The 23,450-nt window shown below is 32.6% G+C and overlaps 1 protein-coding gene across 1 annotated transcript; it reads right to left on the bottom strand.

The window, feature by feature from the left end:
• Positions 1 to 19,094: 19,094 nt before the first annotated feature.
• Positions 19,095 to 23,015, bottom strand: LOC139873095 (delta(8)-fatty-acid desaturase-like). The gene is made up of 2 exons (XM_071861034.1): positions 22,823 to 23,015; positions 19,095 to 20,568 (listed from the first exon to the last, which is right to left on the bottom strand). The coding sequence occupies exons 1-2, from the start codon at positions 22,872 to 22,874 to the stop codon at positions 19,214 to 19,216; spliced, it is 1,407 nt and encodes a 468-aa protein (XP_071717135.1). The 5' UTR covers positions 22,875 to 23,015; the 3' UTR covers positions 19,095 to 19,213.
• Positions 23,016 to 23,450: the final 435 nt, after the last annotated feature.

Genomic DNA, 23,450 nt, shown 5'->3' with positions numbered 1-23,450 from the left:
CTGTAAAATATTGCTGTTACGTAGAAGTCAAACCAAGCACTGGGGCCAGAGTTAACATTCTGTTAAAGGGATTTGACGGGGTGTTACATTTGGTATCATAGCTGATTTAACTGCGTCCAAAGCATGACCGGTTAACGTTCCGAGGATTCGGTTTCGGTTAACGGCAACGATTTTGGGCGGGTTAATCGTAGAGGGGGTTCTCACAGTGTAACCTATGACGAAGCATTGGCTCTTACCCCTTGCGATCCCTTGCAGTTAAGGGTTGGCTGGCTTGGCAGAGATGTGGGCCGTAAAATCAGTGTCTGAGGTACGCTCAGTGGTCACCCTGCTCACAGGAATGGCACTGGGTGGGTTTTATCCCAAATGTAAGGTATTACATTTGGTATCAGAGCTTTGGCTATAGGGAACTAGGATACATTAGTGTGTCTAACCGTAGGGCACATTAGTGAAGTCTAGTCTATAGCTGTGTGTCTTGGATGACTTTTATACACCATACATGCACTATTTGCTTCACAATGCTACATGTAGGGCTACACATTACACCACATACAAATATGCCTTATACCATACAACATGGACTTGGACTAAATATACTATATCACGAAACACATACGTACACACGAAGCCAGATTTAACTAAATTAAGTTGACTACGCTATCTTGAACTTATGGAGTGATGTCGAATGGATATGTGAGATAGCATAATGTAATGACCGGGATTACATTACGGTAACTCATATAGAAGTTCCGATATCTCAAAATAAGGAATTGGGAGCGAGTCAAGTAGGTTACTAGGATAAACACCGTTTAGAACATGAACCGTATAATCTCAAATATGAGTAGAAATTTACACTGTGCGCATTAATTGCTATTATAACCTATAAGAAGCGTGTAATCATGTCACAACTCGTCACTACTTGACACTGTCCATCACCACCGAACACTACTTGACACTATGAAGACACTGCTTGGAACATACTCAATATCTCATACCACTACTTATTGTTGCTTACTACTACACAACGCCGCCTCTCACTGCTAGTCTCGACCGGTTACCTACTTCTCACTGCTTGTCATCGCTAGTTACTACTCGATGCCACCCATTGCTACTTACCATTACTAAATACTACTCATCACTACTAGCACATCCACGATTTACTACCAGCTACTATGCATCACTACTCATTTCTGATATATTCTTAGAGGATGAATTCCTTGTAACAGCCTAAGTAATCCGTAGTAGATATTGTCTACTTGACGTCCGACTTTCCTATCATTCAGCCACCCGCGGTTTCACGATTTTGCTTTCCAATACTAGACTACCGGAATAGGTATTCACACCTTGTCTCATAAAGGGTATTCCGTTCTTCTCCCCCCACCGATGTGTAATAAGTCTGGTAATTCACCCTGCTTTCAACATCAACTTCAGTGAAGTTCGTCACGAGTTTGTTCTTACTCATCAATCATAATATTTATATACTGTCAACATCGGTGCCGATAGAAACTTTATCGCTAGGGAATTCTTCCACAACATTCGGAACCCAATATCTGCCTTAGAAAACGTGAACCCTATGGAACTATCAAATGGGAATAAATTGCATCATGATTGATGTCATTTCAGTTTAAGGAGATTCTGTTTTAAGAAGTTTGATAGTACACTCCCATCGTAAACGTCTCTCACCCGATCTTACCCCAAACTTTAATCGACGATTGCTCCTAATCCCTTACAAAAAAATAAGCTAAGATACATACCATTAATCTCATAACAACCTTCCATACCGAACAGTACTTTTTCGACGATTGGAAAGCCATTACAATAGAAATCCACTTGATTGATGTTTGGAGTTAAATTATTTTACTTGGACTACCCTATTTCTTTATTTGACCTTGTGGTTGGAATGGACTGGTTATCTGACGACACAACTGAGGCTGTTGCGACCAGAAGGCCATTTGAATTCCTTTTACCGAAGAAGAATCAATGGTGGTGTACGGAGAGAAGATCAGTACACCGTTGCGTTACATTAATTGCTCAGAGGTCCAAAAGTACATGAGATAAAGGATGTCGCGCAATTCTGGAACATATGAGCATAGTTGAATCAGCAGTTAAGAGACCCGAAGATGTCCCAACCGTTAGAAATTTTCCTTAAGGTCCTTCCGAAAGAATTACCAAGTCTTCCATCGCATAGAGATGTAGAATTTCAGATTGACTTAATGCCGGGAGCGGCACCAGTAGCGCGTGCACCGTATAGACTTGCACCACCCAAATTGCAAGAGTTATTTAGTCAACTGCAAGAGCTTTTAGATAAAGGATTCATTCGACCAAGCTCGTCACCATGGGGAGCTCCAGTTCTTTTTGCAAAGAAGAAGGATGGATCTATGAGACTCTGTATTGATTATAGGGAGTTGAATAAGTTGGCTATCAAGAATAGATACCCGCTACCGAGAATCAATGATCTGTTAGATCAGTTGCAAGGATCTGGATGTTACCCTAAGATGATACGAGGTTAGGTTACCGTCAGGTGAGAGTAAAGGAGACAGATATACCGAAGACAGCGTTTAGGACACGCTATGGACATCACGAGTTCACGGTAATGCCGTTTGGATTGACGAATGCACCGGATGTGTTCATGGATCTCATGAACCGTGTGTGTAAGTCATATCTGGACTAGTTTGTTATTGTGTTTATTGAAGATATTCTGGTATATTCTAAGAACGAGGAAGACCATGAACAAAAATTTCCACTTAATACTAGAGATGCTTAGAAAGGAGCGGCCGTATGCGAAGTTTTTCAAAGTGTGACTTTTGGCCGTGAAGATAGAAACGGTCAAGAAATGGGAGACTCCTAAGTCGCCAATGCAGGTTCGGCAATTCTTAGGTCTCGCCGGTTATTATAGAAGATTCATTAAGGGATTTTCTACGACCGTTAACAGCATTGACTCATAAGGGTAAGAAGAATGAATGGACAGAATTGCATGAAGCTGCATTTCATTTGTTAAAAGAGAAGTTAACAACTACACCGATTTTGTATTTGCCCGAAGGAACCGAGGATTTCGTGGTTTACTGCGATGCTTCACGACAAGGTTTTGATTGCGTGTTGATGCAACGAAAGAAAGTGATTGCATGTGGATCACGAAAATTGAAGATACATGAACAGAATTACACCACGCTCGATTTAGAACTTAGTGTTGTGGTCCATGCACTGAAGATGTGGAGATATTACTTGTATGGTACTAAGTTTACTGTTTTCACGGATCACAAGAGATTGCAGCATATTTTCGATAAGAAACAGCTTAATATGAGACAAAGACGTTGGATTGAACTATTGAATGACTACGACTGTGACATTTGCTATCATCCTGGTAAGGCTAATGTAGTTGCAGATGCTTTGAGTAGGAAGGAGAGAGTTAAGCCTATTCGAGTTAGAGCATTGAAGATGATTGTTCGAAGGAATCTTACTTCTCAGATACGCGATGCACAGATAGAGGCATTAAAAGAAGAGAACGTTGCTATTGAGTCATTCAGAGGAATTGACAAGAAGTTGTCATTCGAGAAGATGGAATCCGATACTTCTTAAATAGAATTTGGGTACCGAGATTTGGCGGATTAAGGGAACTAGTGCTAGATGATGCACACAAGACAAGGTTTTCTGTTCACCCTAGATCCGACAAGATGTACCAAGATCTTAAGGCACTGTAGTGGTGGCCTAATATGAAGGCAGATATAGCAACCTATAATAGTAAGTGCTCAACGTGTGCTTAAGTAAAATCAGAGCATGAGAAACCGTCAGGACTACTAACATAGCCAGAGATTCCCAGTGGAAATGGGAATGTATTACTATGGATTTCATTACTAAGTTGCCCAAGACTATAGGAGGTTATGATACGATTTGAGTTATCATTGATCGACTCAAAAAGTCAGCTCATCTCCTACCGATTGGGGAAACGGATAAGATGGAGAAGTTGGCACAGGTTTATCAAAAAGAAGTGGTTTTTTGACATGGAGTGCCGATATCCATTATTTCCGACAGAGACAACATATTTACATCTAGATTCCGGCAAGCATTGCAAGAGGCAATGAGAACTCGTTTAGATATGAGTACAGCATATCACCCGCAAACAGATGGTCAAAGAGAGAGAACCATCCAAACATTAGAAGACATGTTAAGAGTATGTGTTATTGATTTTGGAAATAGATGGGATAGACATCTACCGTTAGTAGAATTTTCATATAACGATAGTTATCACGCAAGTATAAAGGTAGCGCCTTTTGAAGCACTTTATGGCAGGAAGTGCAGATCACCCGTATGTTGGACTGAGTTAGGAAATAGTCAATTGACTGGTCCTTAGATCATACGCGAAACAACCGAGAAGATCGCGCAGATACAAGAGAAACTGAAGACGGCGCGAAGTCGTCAAAAGAGTTACGCCGACGTTACATGGCGAGATTTAGAATCTCAGGTTAGAGATAAGGTTACGCTCAAGATATCACCCTGGAAGGGTGTAGTGCCTTTTGGTAAAAGAGGCAAGTTAAGTTCGAGATATATTGGACCGTTTGAGATTACCGAAAGAATTGGACCGGTAGCGTACAGGCTGAAACTACCGCAAGAACTCAGCGAAGTTCATGACACTTTCCATGTTTCAAACTGAAGAAATGCTTATCAGATGAAAGTTTGGTAATTCCTTTAGAAAAGATACAAGTTGATAGTAGACTTCATTTCGTAGAGGAAACTATTGAAATTACGGAACGTAAGGTCAAACGTGTAAAGCAGAGCAACATACCGATTGTTAAAGATCGGAGGAACGCCCATAGGGGACCAGAATTCACGTGGGAGCCTGAAGACCAGATGAGACTTAAGTATCCGCAACTGTTACCCGAGGAGACGACTACGGCGGATGTCCACTAAAATTTCGGGACGAAATTTTTCATAACAGGTGGGTAATGTAACAACCCGACTTTTTCCGTTTACTAACGTTACTTGTCCGTTAAATATTTAACGGTGATTACTTAGAACTTTATGTGTTTGATTGATTTAAATGCATATTTGATCCTGGTGGATTACTTGAATTAATATGTTATATTAATTTCTGAACTTATTTCGGGTAGCGAAATACCTAGAAAACGTTACGATTAAGATAATCGCATAGAAAGCTTTTCAGTTTACGGAACTCGGTAAAACGACAAATTAAATTATTTTTAATAATTATTGACTTTATGAAAAACATATTTAATTTATTATATATTTAATGAATTAAACTTGGTGGGATGCATTTTAATGACTAGTTAACGTTCCGGAGATCGAGTACGGTTAACGGCACTCGAAACGGACCACGCGCGTACAAGAAAATAACGAAACGAATGGTATTTCAGTTTTAATAATTATTTTATGTAATTACTATGTTTTAAACATACTTTCAATTTATTAGAATTTATATAGATTAAAAACGCGAGAAATTGACGTTTAACTTTCCGGTTCGCGTTCTCAGCTAATGACACTTAATGGGTACACTTAGGAAACTTGTCTAGCAACATTTGTGAGCCCATAGACTCCTTTTGGACCCTCATGGCCGAAATTCCACTCCACCCCATCATATTGGTCTTGTTTTTAGCCCATGGTTACTTGTTACTAGTTTAAGCCCTAACCTAATTAAGGAAATAAGTATAAATAGCCTTTTAATCACAAATCCTTCCACCCTAGCCCCCATCCACGACTCAAATCAGTCCCAAAAACCCTCCATCAATCGACATCTTCATCCCCATGAATCACCATCAAAAGTTGCTTGTTTGCTCTTACGATCTACACGAAATTGATAGCTCTCGTCGTTCTCTACACGCTAGTATTATTTGATTTGTTGCTAGAGGTATAAAATCACTAACCCTAATCTTCTTAGATCTGATTTTGATCAATTATATAGTGTACAAGGGTCTAGTGCTCAATTGATTGCGATTACATGTTTAATTAGTCGTTAAATTGCTCGATTGTGGTCGTTGCTATGAATCACGAATTTGATTGTTATGAATCTGATTATATGAGTTTATGTACTGATCATATAATGTATCTAGATGTATATATTTCGAAAAATTAATAAATTTGGACTTTGGATTTGCATGATTTCGTTACCGGATGCTTAAGTTATGATTAATCGAAGTTTCGTTAGGGTTTCACATGTAATCCGAATTTTCTGAGTTGCATGCTTTGTGTTCTAGTTTATATAAAGTGTACTACTGTATTACTTGTGAAAAGTTATGCAATTTAGACTTAATATTTGAGTCAAAAGGTTATGTAATGCTCCCGATATGATAAAACGAAGATTTGATTTGTAAAGTATGCTGAATCAGTTTTTAAGTTAACATAAAAATTTCTAGAATGAACTAGGTATTGATTTAGACTTTGATCTTGTGGAATATGTTAGTTTATATGTTACTTGATATGTTCCATTTGTATGAAAACTTGCGAGAACTTGATTTGCCATGAGATAAATGCTCGTCTAAATGATATGTCCGGTTGATGCTCAGAAACTGGTGAGTCTAATTTTTTGCAAATCTGTACTAATTGGCTAAAGTAGTGCTCATGATTATTTTATCACTTAAATTTTGAGATGTCTTGAGATAACAACAATTGGCCGTTCATTAAAATCTATTTTCTATATTTTTGGAGAAATTTTACAAAACTGGTGCGCATGCTGAAACTGATTTGATGAACCGTAAAAAGACCCTTTCTGATATCCGACTTTTAATTATCGTATGAGGCTTTGGACGGACTTTTTGAAATCGATTTTAAGTCTAGTTATGATCTGGAGTTGATCATAATTACGTGATTTATGTGCTATGTGTTATGGGTGTATCTCTTTACGACGTGCGATTTTCTAAAGTATGTTACAAGGTGTGGAAAATGCGATTTGCTAAACTACGAGCTATAACATGTTATATGACCTAAGTTTGACTTATTGATCATGTTTGCATGACCTAATGAGATGTTTGACTTTAGTTGACCACTTTGTCCGAGTTTACTTTTGGTTTGACTTTGGTTGACTTTTGTTGACTTGCTTGGATTAGTTGACTTTTACTTGTTCATTGAGTCAGTCTGAGCACTAGGACTTTGCGTACACTATGGGTTGACATAGTATGACCTATATGTGTATACTTAAGACGACTTACGTGATTAGGTTGCGTTGTTCGATCGAGATTGTTCGACTACAATACGTTTTGCTAAGATATTCAAGTGCTTTTGCTAAGGTGAGTCTACAGTCCCGCTTTTTACATGTTTTCAGGGATGAGAATACATGCTGTTATATTTACATTTTTAAATATTTTATATTGACATGAGTACTACACATATGCATAATGAGTTTGTTCAAAAAGCCTCTAGCTTGAATACTTTTAGTACCATTGGTAAGCACAATTTAGATGGACGGATCAATTAGGTTGACAACCTCACCCATTATAAAAGCAGTGGTGCATTTACTTTGAACATTTAACACATCTGAACAATGTATAACATTTTACGAGGTAAGGTGGGTATAGTGGCTATACTCGGGTCTTTGCTAGTATTCAGGTGCTCGGTTTATGCTTGCGATAGAATCTTGTGGTCAATGAAATTAAACTATTTTTCTGATAACTGTTTTTCAGATACTATACAACGATATTTAAACTGTGGTTTACGAGCAAATGAGATAAAACTTGACAGGGTGTTATCTACAAATGATTGAAATTTGACATGGTAATGTCAACAAACTTTTGAAACAAGAAATGGTGTTGTCTAAAAACTTTAACATTCAACTTGGGTGGTCTTTCACTAGTAAACGTTTTCGAAATGTTATTTCTTAAACATACTATATTGTTTACCTAAAATCTGTAGATTCACTCAACATTATTGTTGACCCGTTTTGCGTGTTTTATTCTCAGGTATTAATTGCTTCCGCTGTAGAATATTGCTGTTACGTAGAAGTCAAGCCAAGCACTGGGGCCAGCGTTAACATTCTGTTAAAGGGATTTGACAGGGTGTTACAATGTCGATTACTAGGTGTTCACCATATGAATGATTTTTATCTCTATGTATGGGATGTATATTGAAATATGAAATTTTGTGGTCTATTTTTGTCACACCCTCAAAATAGGGCCTAGGGTATTTGTGACTAATTATATCAAATCACAGTTGTATATATGAGAACGACTCTATATGAGACGTTTTGAATAAAATATTTATTAATAAAACAGCGGAAGCATTAAAAGTTTTACATCAAATTTAAACTGAAATAATAATAATAATAGTCTTAATGCAAAGTAAATGTAATGAAATGAAGACTCCATGTAGCAGCATTCAATTCATCAGGTAGCAATCATGGCAATCATCTTATTCGTCACCTGAGACAAAACATGCTTAAAGTGTCAACCAAAAAGGTTGGTGAGTTCATTAGTTTATCAAAATCAATCATTTTCGTTATAATAATAGGCCACAAGATTTCAGTTTCATAAATATCCGTACACTAGCAAGTGTATAAAAGCATTCTATAAGTTGTAGACACCCGGTAACAAGCCTTAACGTTCATGTTTTACCCTCTGAAAGTACACCGAATCAGGTGTGTTATATAAACCTCGAAGTACTAAAGCATCCCATAGTCAGGATAGGGTTGTCAGGCCCAATAGATCTATCTTTAGGATTCGCGCCTACCGTACATAGACAGGTAGTTTAATGTTACCAAGCTAAGGGTATATTTCTGGTTTAAACCCACATAGAATTAGTTTTAGTACTTGTGCCTATTTCGTAAAACATTTATAAAACAACGCATGTATTCTCAGCCCAAAAATATATATAAAAAAGGAGTAATGAAACTCACCTTAAATAGCAGTTGAAGTATTCCACGCAAGAAAGGAAAGTAAAGCAAATAAGTGACCGAGATATCAACTAGAAGTAGTTCTTAAGAGAGAAATGAGAGATTAAGGTGTAAGTTTGAAATGAGAAATGTATGTGGTATTTATAGTTGAAAATGTTAGGTAAAAAAAAATAAAATAAAATAAGTACATCTTAAAAGTTAAAATAAGAAAAAGTATTTTGTATTTTTATTAAAAGTAAATCTTAAAAGTTAAAATAAGAAAAAGTAGTTTGTATTTTTATTAAAAGTAAAATCTTAAAAGTTAAAATAAGAAAAAGTATTTTGTATTTTTATTAAAAGTAAATCTTAAAAGTTAAAATAAGAAAAAGTAGTTTGTATTTTTATTAAAAGTAAAATCTTAAAAGTTAAAATAAGAAAAAGTAGTTTGTATTTTTATTAAAAGTAAAATCTTAAAAGTTAAAATAAGAAAAAGTAGTTTGTATTTTTATTAAAAGTAAATCTTAAAAGTTAAAATAAGAAAAAGTAGTTTGTATTTTTATTAAAAGTAAATCTTAAAAGTTAAAATAAGAAAAAGTAGTTTGTATTTTTATTAAAAGTAAATCTTAAAAGTTAAAATAAGAAAAAGTAGTTTGTATTTTTATTAAAAGTAAAATCCTAAAAGTTAAAATAAGAAAAAGTATTTTGTATTTTTATTAAAAGTAAATCTTAAAAGTTAAAATAAGAAAAAGTAGTTTGTATTTTTATTAAAAGTAAAATCTTAAAAGTTAAAATAAGAAAAAGTAATTTGTATTTTTATTAAAAGTAAAATCTTAAAAGTTAAAATAAGAAAAAGTAGTTTGTATTTTTATTAAAAGTAAATCTTAAAAGAAAAGTAGTTTGTATTTTTGTATTTATTTATTAAAAGTAGATATAGTTTTTATTTTTATTTTGTATAAAATTCTAAAAAAAATTGTTTAATATATCTCTAAACATTTTATTTCTATATTTGTTTAATTATTAAATACGAATTTTATATAAAAATTATTATTATATTTAGTTTTTATAAAAATTAAAATTTATGATTATTAATTTATATTTTATTAGTTTTATAAATGTTATAATATTATTTATTATTTAGTTAATTATATATTCTATTAACTAAATAAAAAAAGTAATATAAATATTATATATATATTCATTGATGTAATTATGTTATATTATATATCATAATCTTATTTATAATATTTATAATTATATTATTTATTTTAAGCGTACGTTTATTCGGTCAACGTTAAATTTATTCGTATATAACAACTCTAGGTATTTTAGTAAAATCGGAAGTCGAAAAGTGAGGGTTGTTATAGTACCTACCCGTTAAAAGAAATTTCGTCCCGAAATTTAGTTTTTGCCATCAATCGGCGTTGTTCGTACCTAGACGAGGATATTTACGTTTTATCTGGTCTTCACGTTCCCAGGTAGGTTCGGGGCCTTTCGTGAATTCCAACGGATAGAATATTGTTTTGTTTCATGCATTTAAATAATACGAACCCTAATTTCTTACAGGTTCTTCTATAAAGTGCATTTTATCATTAATGCGGAGGTTATCTAAAGGATTAATAAGAGTGTCATTTGACTAGGTTATCCTCAAAAGGGATGATGGTGTTATACGAGCATTTTAGTAAACTGAACACATGAAATGTATTATGAATAGTATTGAGCTTATTTAAAACTTTGAGTGTTTATGTCACAATATTAGGGTAGAAAAAAAACAGAGAGTAGTTCATGAAAATTATAGTCATGAAGTTTGATAGAGATCATTATTGTTTACAATAAGAATATTGTAATGATGAATATAAGTTGAAAAAATAAAGTTTTATCACTACTGAATAATATGGATAAAACGATTTGATTATAGGAAGTGTATAAATGAAGCTATTGTAAAAGAGTGAATGAGAAATTAAATGTTCGCCTTAACTTTTGACGTAGTCACGATTGATTTCCGGAATTCAAGGGATTAAAGGAAATCTTCGTTATCCATAAGATTTGATTCTCCGGTAATTAAGGAATTTGAAATTTTCTTTGATTAAATGAGGTGAATTGCTTCAATTGCTGTGTTTGGAATTTTGCTATAAATTAGCTTCTTTCGTTTCATTATCTTCACCACTTCTATACTGTCTTCCTCAACTCATACTTCCAAAGATTGTGAGAATGCTCCATCCAGTTCTTATCCTGGATATTTTTCTGACTATCATTTCAGTCATTCTTCTTTTTCATTTACCACCAGAGGAATTTGTTTTCTTCTACTATTACCTTGGGGTTATAGTGTTTTTAATTCTCCCATGTCTTTACGTTGCAATACGTATTGATATACACGGTTTGTAATTTCGGTATCGTTATCGGGCTACATATTTTCCCTTATATGTCGGAGCTCTTTGCCTTTTTATTCTCCTCTCGACTCTAAGTAAAGCGAGTAATGGTTCAGAATTTGTAGGTATGAATTTTCGAATGGACCTACTGTTCTAAGCGTAATATCACGATTTGATTTGGTAAATTACCAGAATTACTGAGGATAGAACTATCAAAATTATATTTTCTTGATATGTTCAGAGATTAAGTAGAATGTAAGAGTCGTGTAACATGGCAAATGATGATTATAAAGTCTATAAATCATCATCTTCCATTAAAAATTTAGCATGACTTACTGTAATATAATCACGTTGGCCTGACGTCATTATATTATACTAACTCATGCTTCAATTCTCAACACTACTTCAAATCATTCAAAATTTGAATTTAAATTTTACGGAATATAGAAACTTAAACAGTTTTCCTTTATGATGTAATAAAGATATTGCAAAGAGATAATTAATTGCGGACAAGAATCGTTATGAAGATATCTTTAGAAATATCGAGGATATTTATAACGAAAGATACGATGATATTTTAGAATTTCTAAAATCGATGGATAATGAAGAAATTCTTCTATAAGGATTTAGAATGCGTAAAAAGATCTTCTGTGATTTCCTTCAGAAATCGAATCATCTAGATTCTTTGGTTATAGGTTTAGTCCTTGGGATTTGTCCTTGGTCTCCTTCATGTTTTGCTCAATCCATCTTTCAATACCAGATTTTCTTTTGAGCTTTTCCAACACACAATTCTTTATTATCAAGCTTCTGATCATTAAGGCCATCTACAGCTTTTGCTGCTTCATCAGCATTCTCAAGGTTAACTGATCTGAATAATTGATTATCAATCCGATATGTTTTCAAGGATTTTGAAGAATGTACAATGTAATATATTAATGTGAATGTTAGATATTTCTTGGGTATTACCTACCCGTTAAAATATTTTCACAATCAACAGTTTGTACAAAAGAATTTTTAAATACAATCTTTATGAAAATATACATACATATATATTTTCTTCAGATGTAATTATGGATTTAATAAGTTAATATAATATTAAACTCATTTGATTTATGGTTGAAACGAGAATAAATAATCTCCAAAACTTTAGAGATTACATAATCATCGCGGAATATTTCTTTAATGAAGTTATGAATCAATACTTCATCGTTCATTGTTATTAATATACCTCAGTATATGATGTTGATGCTCGTGGATTTCTTGTGAAATTTATAAGGCACAAATGATGTTTTCGAGAAATTTTCGAGTACATCGAAAATAGGAGTGTAAAATCACACATGCATTTGAATAATACACTTAGTTTATTATGAAATGGAGTTTATTGTACTGAAGCAGTGATTAATGATTGTTAAGTCATTAACGAAGGATGTACATCATAGCGTATTAGTGATATGAATTAACCAAGTAGTACATACTAGTTAAGATTCACACGTAATAGTTTAGTACGAAAAGATTTATTATTGTTCCAAACCATATATATATAAAGTATACATATATAATTCTTCAGGAAGAATGAGTCAATACATCTTAACTCATTATTACTAATATTCCTTAGTATCTATGGGCGTATGATGTCGATGTTTGAGGTACCGATTATGATGTTGAGACGTGGGATGTTGATGTTGTTGTTGGTGAAGCTGATGCTGTTGGTGGTGATGCTGATAGTACTGGTGGTGCTGGTGCTGCTGTTGGTGCTGCTTGTGGTACTTGGTTAGTAAGTGTGAGCCTAGATACCAAATCGCGCACTATTTCCTCCAGGGTTTCTACTTTACGCTCGAGTCTATGGATTTGTTCTACCCATTCCTCTGTAAGGTTTGTCAATTCTTGATATTTAGTTCGAAGTCTTCTAACTTCTTCTAATAACCCTTTCTGGTTAGAATTCGGGAGTAGAGAACGAATATTGTCGTTGGTTACATCGAGTCGACCTTCGAGGCGGAAAATCCTTGCGAAAAGAGTGAAAACGGTATTGCGAACAGGTTCGCCGGTAAGTGGATCGAGTACTCCGACATTTGGTGGTAAGTTTGGCTCGTGATATGGAGTACCTTCTTCATTTCTCCATAGGGAGAGTATTTCGCGAACCCATCCCCATTTTCTAAAGAAATCACGGTAATTGATCGGTGGGTGTGCTCCTGTCACGCTATCTTTGGAGCTAGAAGAACTTGAGGAATCAGGTGAGAAATCCATATTATGTGTTTGGAATAGGGTTTGATATGAAATGGGTGTTGAATATTGAATGATATATTCGTCTCCTTGAATACGTATATATAGCAGAAAGATTTCCGTAATTTACGGAGGAAATTTAGGAAAAGTGTTAGACAAGGTCTATTGGGAATAGATATGCTAAGATATGATTTGTCTATACTCCAATAATGGCAGTATGACGTGTCGAGATTATAAAATGATAAGTATGTAATCTAATAATCTTTCGATTAAAGACTTTCAATTCGTATACTGTGATAACCCAATGACATTTCCCGGTTCGCAAACCGATGCATAAAGGCATAAGGCATATAGGTACGTGATATAACAGGGAGTTATATACGTTTGAGTATGAATTATAGGAGTTTCAAAAATCTTGGATAATATTTCATGTAATACATATGTAATACACAAAACCAGGATAGATGACTAAGTGAGTTGTTCTTAATAAGTTCACTACTTATTAAGTGCGTAAGTGACTAAGTGTTGTATGATCACTATAGTCAGGTTTGATATTGTGCACCATACCCAAACATCTATGCCACCGCCGAGTCACTTGAATGATCAATTGTTACCGGTTAGCCCAGGAATTCTCGACCAAAATCTAAGTTTGGCATTCGAAATCCACAAGCGTCCCATAGTGGTACCAAGGATCACCCTAGGCCTTAAGTAGCGTTGACGTTCGAGTAATTTCACATTATCGTGTATGTTATAATCTTAAGATTTAGGTATAGTTTCTAAGGTATAGTGTAGCATTTATCAATTAAAGGCAACAATTAAAGGCACTATGGTCAAGGAAAGTTGTAGTCCTACATTGCTAAGATACCTAATTGTATAAGGCACACATAAAATGCAATCCTGGTTCTCTACAACAACCTGCTCTGATACCAATCTGTCACACCCTCAAAATAGGGCCTAGGGTATTTGTGACTAATTATATCAAATCACAGTTGTATATACGAGAACGACTCTATATGAGACGTTTTGAATAAAACATTTATTAATAAAACAGCGGAAGCATTAAAAGTTTTACATCAAATTTAAACTGAAATAATAATAATAGTCTTAATGCAAAGTAAATGTAATGAAATGAAGACTCCATGTAGCAGCATTCAATTCATCAGGTAGCAATCATGGCAATCATCTTATTCGTCACCTGAGACAAAACATGCTTAAAGTGTCAACCAAAAAGGTTGGTGAGTTCATTAGTTTATCAAAATCAATCATTTTCGTTATAATAATAGGCCACAAGATTTCAGTTTCATAAATATCCGTACACTAGCAAGTGTATAAAAGCATTCTATAAGTTGTAGGCACCCGGTAACAAGCCTTAACGTTCATGTTTTACCCTCTGAAAGTACACCGAATCAGGTGTGTTATATAAACCTCGAAGTACTAAAGCATCCCATAGTCAGGATAGGGTTGTCAGGCCCAATAGATATATCTTTAGGATTCGCGCCTACCGTACATAGACAGGTAGTTTAATGTTACCAAGCTAAGGGTATATTTCTGGTTTAAACCCACATAGAATTAGTTTTAGTACTTGTGCCTATTTCGTAAAACATTTATAAAACAACGCATGTATTCTCAGCCCAAAAATATATATAAAAAGGGAGTAATGAAACTCACCTTAAATAGCAGTTGAAGTATTCCACGCAAGAAAGGAAAGTAAAGCAAGTAAGTGACCGAGATATCAACTAGAAGTAGTTCTTAAGAGAGAAATGAGAGATTAAGGTGTAAGTTTGAAATGAGAAATGTATGTGGTATTTATAGTTGAAAATGTTAGGTAAAAAAAAAAAAAAAAAAAATAAGTAAATCTTAAAAGTTAAAATAAGAAAAAGTATTTTGTATTTTTATTAAAAGTAAATCTTAAAAGTTAAAATAAGAAAAAGTAGTTTGTATTTTTATTAAAAGTAAAATCTTAAAAGTTAAAATAAGAAAAAGTAGTTTGTATTTTTATTAAAAGTAAAATCTTAAAAGTTAAAATAAGAAAAAGTATTTTTTATTTTTATTAAAAGTAAATCTTAAAAGTTAAAATAAGAAAAAGTAGTTTGTATTTTTATTAAAAGTAAAATCTTAAAAGTTAAAATAAGAAAAAGTAGTTTGTATTTTTATTAAAAGTAAAATCTTAAAAGTTAAAATAAGAAAAAGTAGTTTGTATTTTTATTAAAAGTAAATCTTAAAAGTTAAAATAAGAAAAAGTAGTTTGTATTTTTATTAAAAGTAAATCTTAAAAGTTAAAATAAGAAAAAGTAGTTTGTATTTTTATTAAAAGTAAATCTTAAAAGTTAAAATAAGAAAAAGTAGTTTGTATTTTTATTAAAAGTAAATCTTAAAAGTTAAAATAAGAAAAAGTAGTTTGTATTTTTATTAAAAGTAAAATCCTAAAAGTTAAAATAAGAAAAAGTATTTTGTATTTTTATTAAAAGTAAATCTTAAAAGTTAAAATAAGAAAAAGTAGTTTGTATTTTTATTAAAAGTAAAATCTTAAAAGTTAAAATAAGAAAAAGTAATTTGTATTTTTATTAAAAGTAAAATCTTAAAAGTTAAAATAAGAAAAAGTAGTTTGTATTTTTATTAAAAGTAAATCTTAAAAGAAAAGTAGTTTGTATTTTTGTATTTATTTATTAAAAGTAGATATAGTTTTTATTTTTATTTTATATAAAATTCTAAAAAAAATTGTTTAATGTATCTCTAAACATTTTATTTCTATATTTGTTTAATTATTAAATACGAATTTTATATAAAAATTATTATTATATTTAGTTTTTATAAAAATTAAAATTTATGATTATTAATTTATATTTTATTAGTTTTATAAATGTTATAATATTATTTATTATTTAGTTAATTATATATTCTATTAACTAAATAACAAAAGTAATATAAATATTATATATATATTCATTGATGTAATTATGTTATATTATATATCATAATCTTATTTATAATATTTATAATTATATTATTTATTTTAAGCGTACGTTTATTCGGTCAACGTTAAATTTATTCGTATATAACAACTCTAGGTATTTTAGTAAAATCGTAAGTCGAAAAGTGAGGGTTGTTATAATTATTACGATTTGATAAATATATAGGTTAAACCTATAACTCACCAACATTTTTGATGACGTTTAAAGCATGTTTATTCTCAGGTGATTATTAAGAGCTTCCGCTGTTGCATGCTAATATATGGACAAGATTTGGAGTCAGCATGCTTGTATTATATTGTTTAAAACTGCATTCGAAATTTACTTTGTTGTAACATATTAATATTGTAAACCAATATGTATTGGTAGTGTGTAAGTGTGATATTTTTTAGATTATCATTTCTGATAATCTAGGTGGTGTCCTTTTAACCGTGTCGATAAAATAAAGGTTATGGTTTGTTTTTAAAAACGAATGCAGTCTTTGAAAAACGTCTCATATAGAGGTCAAAACCTCGCAACGAAATCAATTAATATGGAACGTTTATAATCAATATGAACGGGACATTTCATTGTGGATGTAATAATCTTCAAGTAAGCTCCAACTAGATTCAAACTAGTTCATTTGGAATGCAACAAGATTCCAATGGACAAAATACTTCCATTAGCAAAGTGACAAGTAATTAAGAAAGGTTGATGAAGTTTTGGAAGATAATGTTTTGTCAAGAGACAAAATTCTGCAATTACCCTATTAAGTAATCAATGACAAATGATCAAAGCTTGAAGACTTTCTTCTTTTATGGACATGTCAACTTTCACACTCATGTCCAAAATAAAAGGGGTAATGGAGATGGTTTCATCGATAATTGGTCTTTTAGTTGCAGCTATTCAACAAAGGAAAATGACAAATTTCAAAGGACAAAAATGGCTATAAGAATCAGATGTCAGAGGTACACGGTTGAACCACGGTCGACCGTGCAGTGAGCCGTACAGCTTCCAGACAGATTTCTCTTTCCTATAAAAGCTAAGGCTTGGAGCATTTGAAGACTCACCTCTTGCACTCATATTTTCTTATACTTACTGATATCATTCTCATAATTCATTGTAATCTTTTAGAGTGATTCTAGCAAGAGTACTTGTAAGCTTAAGTTGTAAGTTTACTTGTAAACTATCTTCTTAAAGGGATCTAGAAGGTAGTTGTGTTTTCACTAGGATAGTACATTAGGATCTTGTGGTAAGAGCTATAGGTGTTTGTGGAGTCTTCAAAAGGACGTAAGGGTTCACAAGTTGCGGCTTATCGAAGTACTAGTGTTGTGTCCGGACACTCCACCGAGTTTGGAGTATCATAGTGAAGAAAAATCTCAATTCGTAGAATTGGGGAGTGGATTAAGGAATATTAGTTAACATCTTCCCGAACCACTATATACCGTTTTGTTTGTTCTCTTTTCCTTTATCTCTTTGATTACATTTACATATACATACATTTTATAAGTATTGTTTGAGAACAAACATTTCAAGTCACACTATATCAAGTTCAAGAAAAAGCAAAGAAATTTTTAAAAATCGACTAAGTAACTATTCACCCTCCCTCTAGTTACTTACAGTTAATCATCCATATCTATCTAAATTTATTTATTTATATACTTAACAATTATAAGCGGTGATTCGCTGTATACGATCAAAAGTAATACTATTTCTTAATAGTTTATGTGACCGAAAGTCATATTTTTACTAATCTATATAACAAATAATCAACAAATAGTCTATTAAACGTGTAAAGATATCGATTACCTGTAAGTTGCTTACTTTTTAATTACATGAAATCACATTTAAATCACCAAAGTATGATAAATACATTTAATGATTTAGACAAAACAACATATTTTAAAAAATTTATATTTTTAGAGAAAAATATAATTAATAAAATATCACTATATAAATGATATTAATTCGAGTAATAAATTTATATATTTAGTTATTCCGGTAAAAGCGGGTTCATTCATGACTTCAAAGCATTTGTAATAAATTTATATATTTAGTTTTCTTTTCTGAAAGGTAAACGCACACACTCAAATTAATTTTTTACACAATATGTAATGTCTACCCGATAACTTAAACTCATGACTTCAAAGTTCAAGGGTACCTCGATACTGCCAGACCAATGACCTTTTAGTTGATTTAGTTATTTTATTTCTGCTTAAATATAAAAATAGCATACTTTCTAATTGAAAATCATGCTTTTTAAAGCATTTGTATGAAAAATGGACCAAATTGCTAACAGAATAAACGGCATATTGTAAAGGAGGGGTGGTGGTATGAGCGGCCAAAAGAGTGCCAAATTCATTGGTTGTGATAAATAATTCGGCTAGTGAGATACACCTGTTTGCATAGGTGTTATCTAAAAAGTACATGTTCCTTTTTTTTTTTTTTTTAATCAAAGACAGATGCTTGTTGCATACACATTAGATGCTATTTTAGTATTTCAAAGATTGTAGTTTACTTGTATTGTATAAGCTTTCTATGATTCCAGATGCCTAAGAAATATACTGGGAGCACAAGACAGTAGATGTATAGACCCAGCATGGGCTATCCTAAATCTTATGATCATATGGCAAATCATCTCTAACCCGACCCGACCCAACCCAACCCGACCCAACCCAAACCAATCTCACATCAAGCTTATAGACTATCGGTCATAGTGGGATCCATGGTCCAACTCAAAAACTAAAGATGTAGAAGAACCGTCAAGATAAAATTACATAATCAGATTATAGTCATAATCAAAATTAAGATCATTATAGAAACATGATCCATATTTAGTGATAGATTACATGTATGAATGTATACAGACTCTAACCATGAGTGTTAAAAGCTTCCCATAGCAAGTTCTGAGGAGCTGGGTTTGATAGATCACGAGCCTGTAGAGCTGCGGTTCTAAGCGTTTTAAGTGTCGTTACATTGGCATCATAAAACGACAGGCTCGTATATGGCAAATTGTGTTTCTTGCAAAGGTCCTTAACGATAGGTGAAATCGACCTCAAATGACACCTAGGTAACCTGGGGAACAAATGGTGCTCGAGTTGGAACTGCAGGCCCCCGAAAAACCAATCCATATACGAAGAACACGCAATGTCAATGGTCCCATTAGTTTGCTTCTCGAACCAATCATTCCCGGTTGGCGGGCCCACGTATACATTAGCTGCGAAATGGTTTAACGTAAACTGAACATGTTGAATCCCGGTGACACAAAAGCTAACCAACACAAACGCGACCCGTTCGGGCCAATTCGGTAGGCATGACACGAGAAGCGGAAACCAAGTCCAGAACACGATGGTCCCGAGAATGTTAAACCCTCGGTCCGGGATTCTTCTTTTCGAGATGAGTAATAGTAACGTTTGTAGGTAAAGATTGACTCGCGCAACGCACATGATGGGGTAATATGAGTAATGTTGATAGCTCACGAAGAACCGAGCAGCTCGGTCAAAAGTCAACCGCCTGCCATAGAAAACGGAGGTCAATGAGTTGAACAGTTTATTAGAAACCGCTAGCATAGGTAAGTGTTGAAGGTCGGGATCATAATCGAGACTGTTACAAGCGATATGATGCGCGTTATGTGTCCATTTCCACCACGCGATGCTTATTCCAGTTATACAATTCCCGATAAAGATCCCCGCAAATTTGTTCCACCCACGAGTCGACATCATTTGATAATGCCCTGCATCATGACCTAAATATGCAATTTGCATCCACGCTAACCCTAATAACGCTCCTGACAACATATGAACCGAGAACCTAGTAGAATACATTACTCCATATACAACGGCGAACAAAAGCAAAGATACGAAACAAAGCGAGTATATCACACCATGCCCTTTTTTTTCAAACATCCCGGCTTTAGCAAACTCAGAAGCAAGTTTTCGGTAGTCTTTTGACACATCAGAAACGCGATAGTCTTTTAAGTGGTACCCGGTGAACAGTTTATCGAGATGTTTCCAAGCAGTACCAGGATGAAAAGCGATAAATGCATCGGTTACGTCCTGACCCGCAAGATTCATGAGCGGGATATCGCCACCGGGGTGTATTTTAGCCCAATCCGTAACGTTGTAAACTTTGCCCTGAATCGAGATCCACAGGTCACTAGCTTTGTTGTGCTTCTTTAAGTCCTCGGATGTTATATACTTTTTTCCATCGGCCGTTGGATTCAAAACTGCATACAAGAAGTTTTATGTCAAATAACAGGTATATCTTTTCAATGTATCTAAAGTTAAATATTGGTGACTCTTTTATAACAAAGGAGTGATTTACAGTATCGATTTAATTGTTTTGACCCTATCATCATGTCAGGCCCCGTTTGGCTCACGTAATCTGATAGAATTCCTGCAGAATTGGAATTGAATTTGTCGTGTATCTAAATTCAGTTCCAATTTTGCCGGAATTCCATTGGATTCTGTGAGCCAAACAAGTCCTTAAGATCCCGTGCATTAAGCTGTTATAAGTAAGTTCAGGCAAAATACAAGTAATAAAAGAATAAAGGTGAACTGCAAGGATTAATTATTAGAGCACATGATATAAACCATACAACAAAATAAGTAGGCACAATAAGTTTAGCAATAAACGGAGTATTAAGGAGCCCAGTTGACTTATGTAAAGGCATAACAGAATTATCATATTTGCACCAAAGAAGGACATACATTATTATTATATATGAAAAAGAAGGCACCTAATGAATATGTTTTTTAGTGATCAAAGAACCAACAAAATACGTTTGCTACACATCAACTTCAGTTAAGTTGACTCAATATTAAATTCCGCCCCCATTAATTTAAAAAAAAAAAAAAACACTTTTTCTTGGTAAATAATTGACATTTCATCTTGGCGCAAAAGCAAAAGGTAAAAAATACTTGAAGCACTTGTGAATTTTACTGATGTTAGGCAACATTTTTCATCTTTTAAACAACTTCCTGCATTTCATGCTTTTATTTGAACCCAATCTTAAGCTTACAAGCCAAAATTTTAAATGTTTTTAACGATTTCAAAATAGTTGCGCCTTTACTTTACTTGAGAGAAAAAAAAAAAAAAAAAAAAAAGAACACTTTTAATCCGCAAATTTGGTACTTATTTTAATCACACTTTTTAGGCCTAAGCATTTAAGTTATCCAATCCCAGAAACCCCATTTCAATTCGCCTTCTATAAATTATATATTGTACAATATATACACAAATAGCTTTAATAACGCATCACGTACATATATACTGTAGAATATATACACAATACAACTAATAATGCATCAGGTACACCACTATACTGCAACAAACTAAATAGAACACATTAAGGATGAAATAAGTACGGAGTATAAATATACCTGATAATGCCATGAGCTGTCCACTTGATAATACAATTTTATACAATTATGAGTTGATACAGTAAAATAAGGACAATGGTAACCATAGCCCTCAAGGGCAAAATAGTTAAACATTTATTGTAGAATGTTAATTTTTCATATTATAACGTACTTTTCATACTTAATATTCATATTCAGATGGACGATTTATTAATGAAAATTTGAAGTTCTATATCAAAAATATTAATTTTACAATTAATATTTAACCATAGTAGAGTTATTAATATCATTTTCCATAAAATAAATACTATATATACTTCCAAAGTTTACTTAATTATACTCCCTACATCCAAAAAAAATATACCTCAACAAATTTTTTTCACTTTTGATATAAATTGGTAAATTGTCTAAATTATCGTTGATATATGTAATTAAGTACGTTACAAACCAACAATTTCTATATTCATGAATTAAATAAAGATTTGTTAACATTTACATTCCATTTACAAAAAGGGTAAACTTGAAATTATACTATTGTTGAGTAATAAAGACATTTATTTTGAAAGATATAAATAAATAAATAATAACATACCTTGAGAGAGCGCATAAATTTAGTATTAAAATGATAATTTGCTTGTGTAAAATAATAATACTCCTTTAAACTATACTTAAGAGACTTAAGTCAGAGTCTTTTCCTTATTATAGAAACATAAAACTCAATATATAAAGCAGGAATATCATAATCAATAATCATAATCAATAATCAATTAAAAAAAAAAACTTTTTTTGTAAGAAAACCATATCAGATATGAGATTGATTCTATAAACACAAAATTTTCATAAGAAAACCAAAAATGCAGATATGTTTATCCGCTTTTTTGTATATATAATGATGATCATAAAATCAATTACATAAAATATATTTATATTTATATATACAAATAATAAAATTAATACAGAGTATATGTATATATAAGCAATTTAAACAATCAACAATATGAAATCAACAAACTGAATCAGCAGTACGTATATGTAAACAGAATAAACGAACAATGATCACAAAATAAATAAAATAAACGAAAAAATCGACAATGCAAACCGGAAATTTAAGAAACAGACCTTCAACGCCGATAATGGATGTAGATACCATAGGTGTAGAATCTTCACACATGAATATGAATCCTGCTTAACTGCTGTTGATGATGATTATTTATAATTTATAATTTATAAAATTGTAATTAAAAATATCACAATGTGCAAGCAACGATGCAATTTGGAGAGAGAAATCGATACGAATCAAGTTTCTGGTTTGTTGAACCCCTAGGGTATATAGCATGGTGACATTAATTAATTAATTTATAATTTATTTTTATTTTTATTTTTCTTATTAGTTTAATTTAATTTAATGTTAAATTTAAAATAGTAACGGGAGATGAAGTAGGAAATTAAATTAACGGTTGAGATTGATTTGATGGTTGAAAATATCTTGGATGAGCTAGACGTGTGAAGCAGTGGATACTCTTTTTTCAGTCGGTCATGCTATAGCGCTGATGCCCTTTTTTTGTGACTTTGCCACGAAGTATGCAACTCACCTTTCTACAAGACCTTTGTTTTGGACCTAGTCACATTACTTGTGGTTCTTGTTTAGTTGTTATTGTTATCATGCTTTTTTTTATAATGAGCATTGATTGATATTCATATTGAAATTGATATATTCATCATACTTTTCACTACATCTATATTGACA

The sequence above is a fragment of the Rutidosis leptorrhynchoides genome, chromosome 1 (genome assembly GCF_046630445.1).
Source record: "Rutidosis leptorrhynchoides isolate AG116_Rl617_1_P2 chromosome 1, CSIRO_AGI_Rlap_v1, whole genome shotgun sequence".
NCBI classification, from domain to species: domain Eukaryota; kingdom Viridiplantae; phylum Streptophyta; class Magnoliopsida; order Asterales; family Asteraceae; genus Rutidosis; species Rutidosis leptorrhynchoides.
This window is presented reverse-complemented; position numbering and strand designations above follow the sequence as displayed.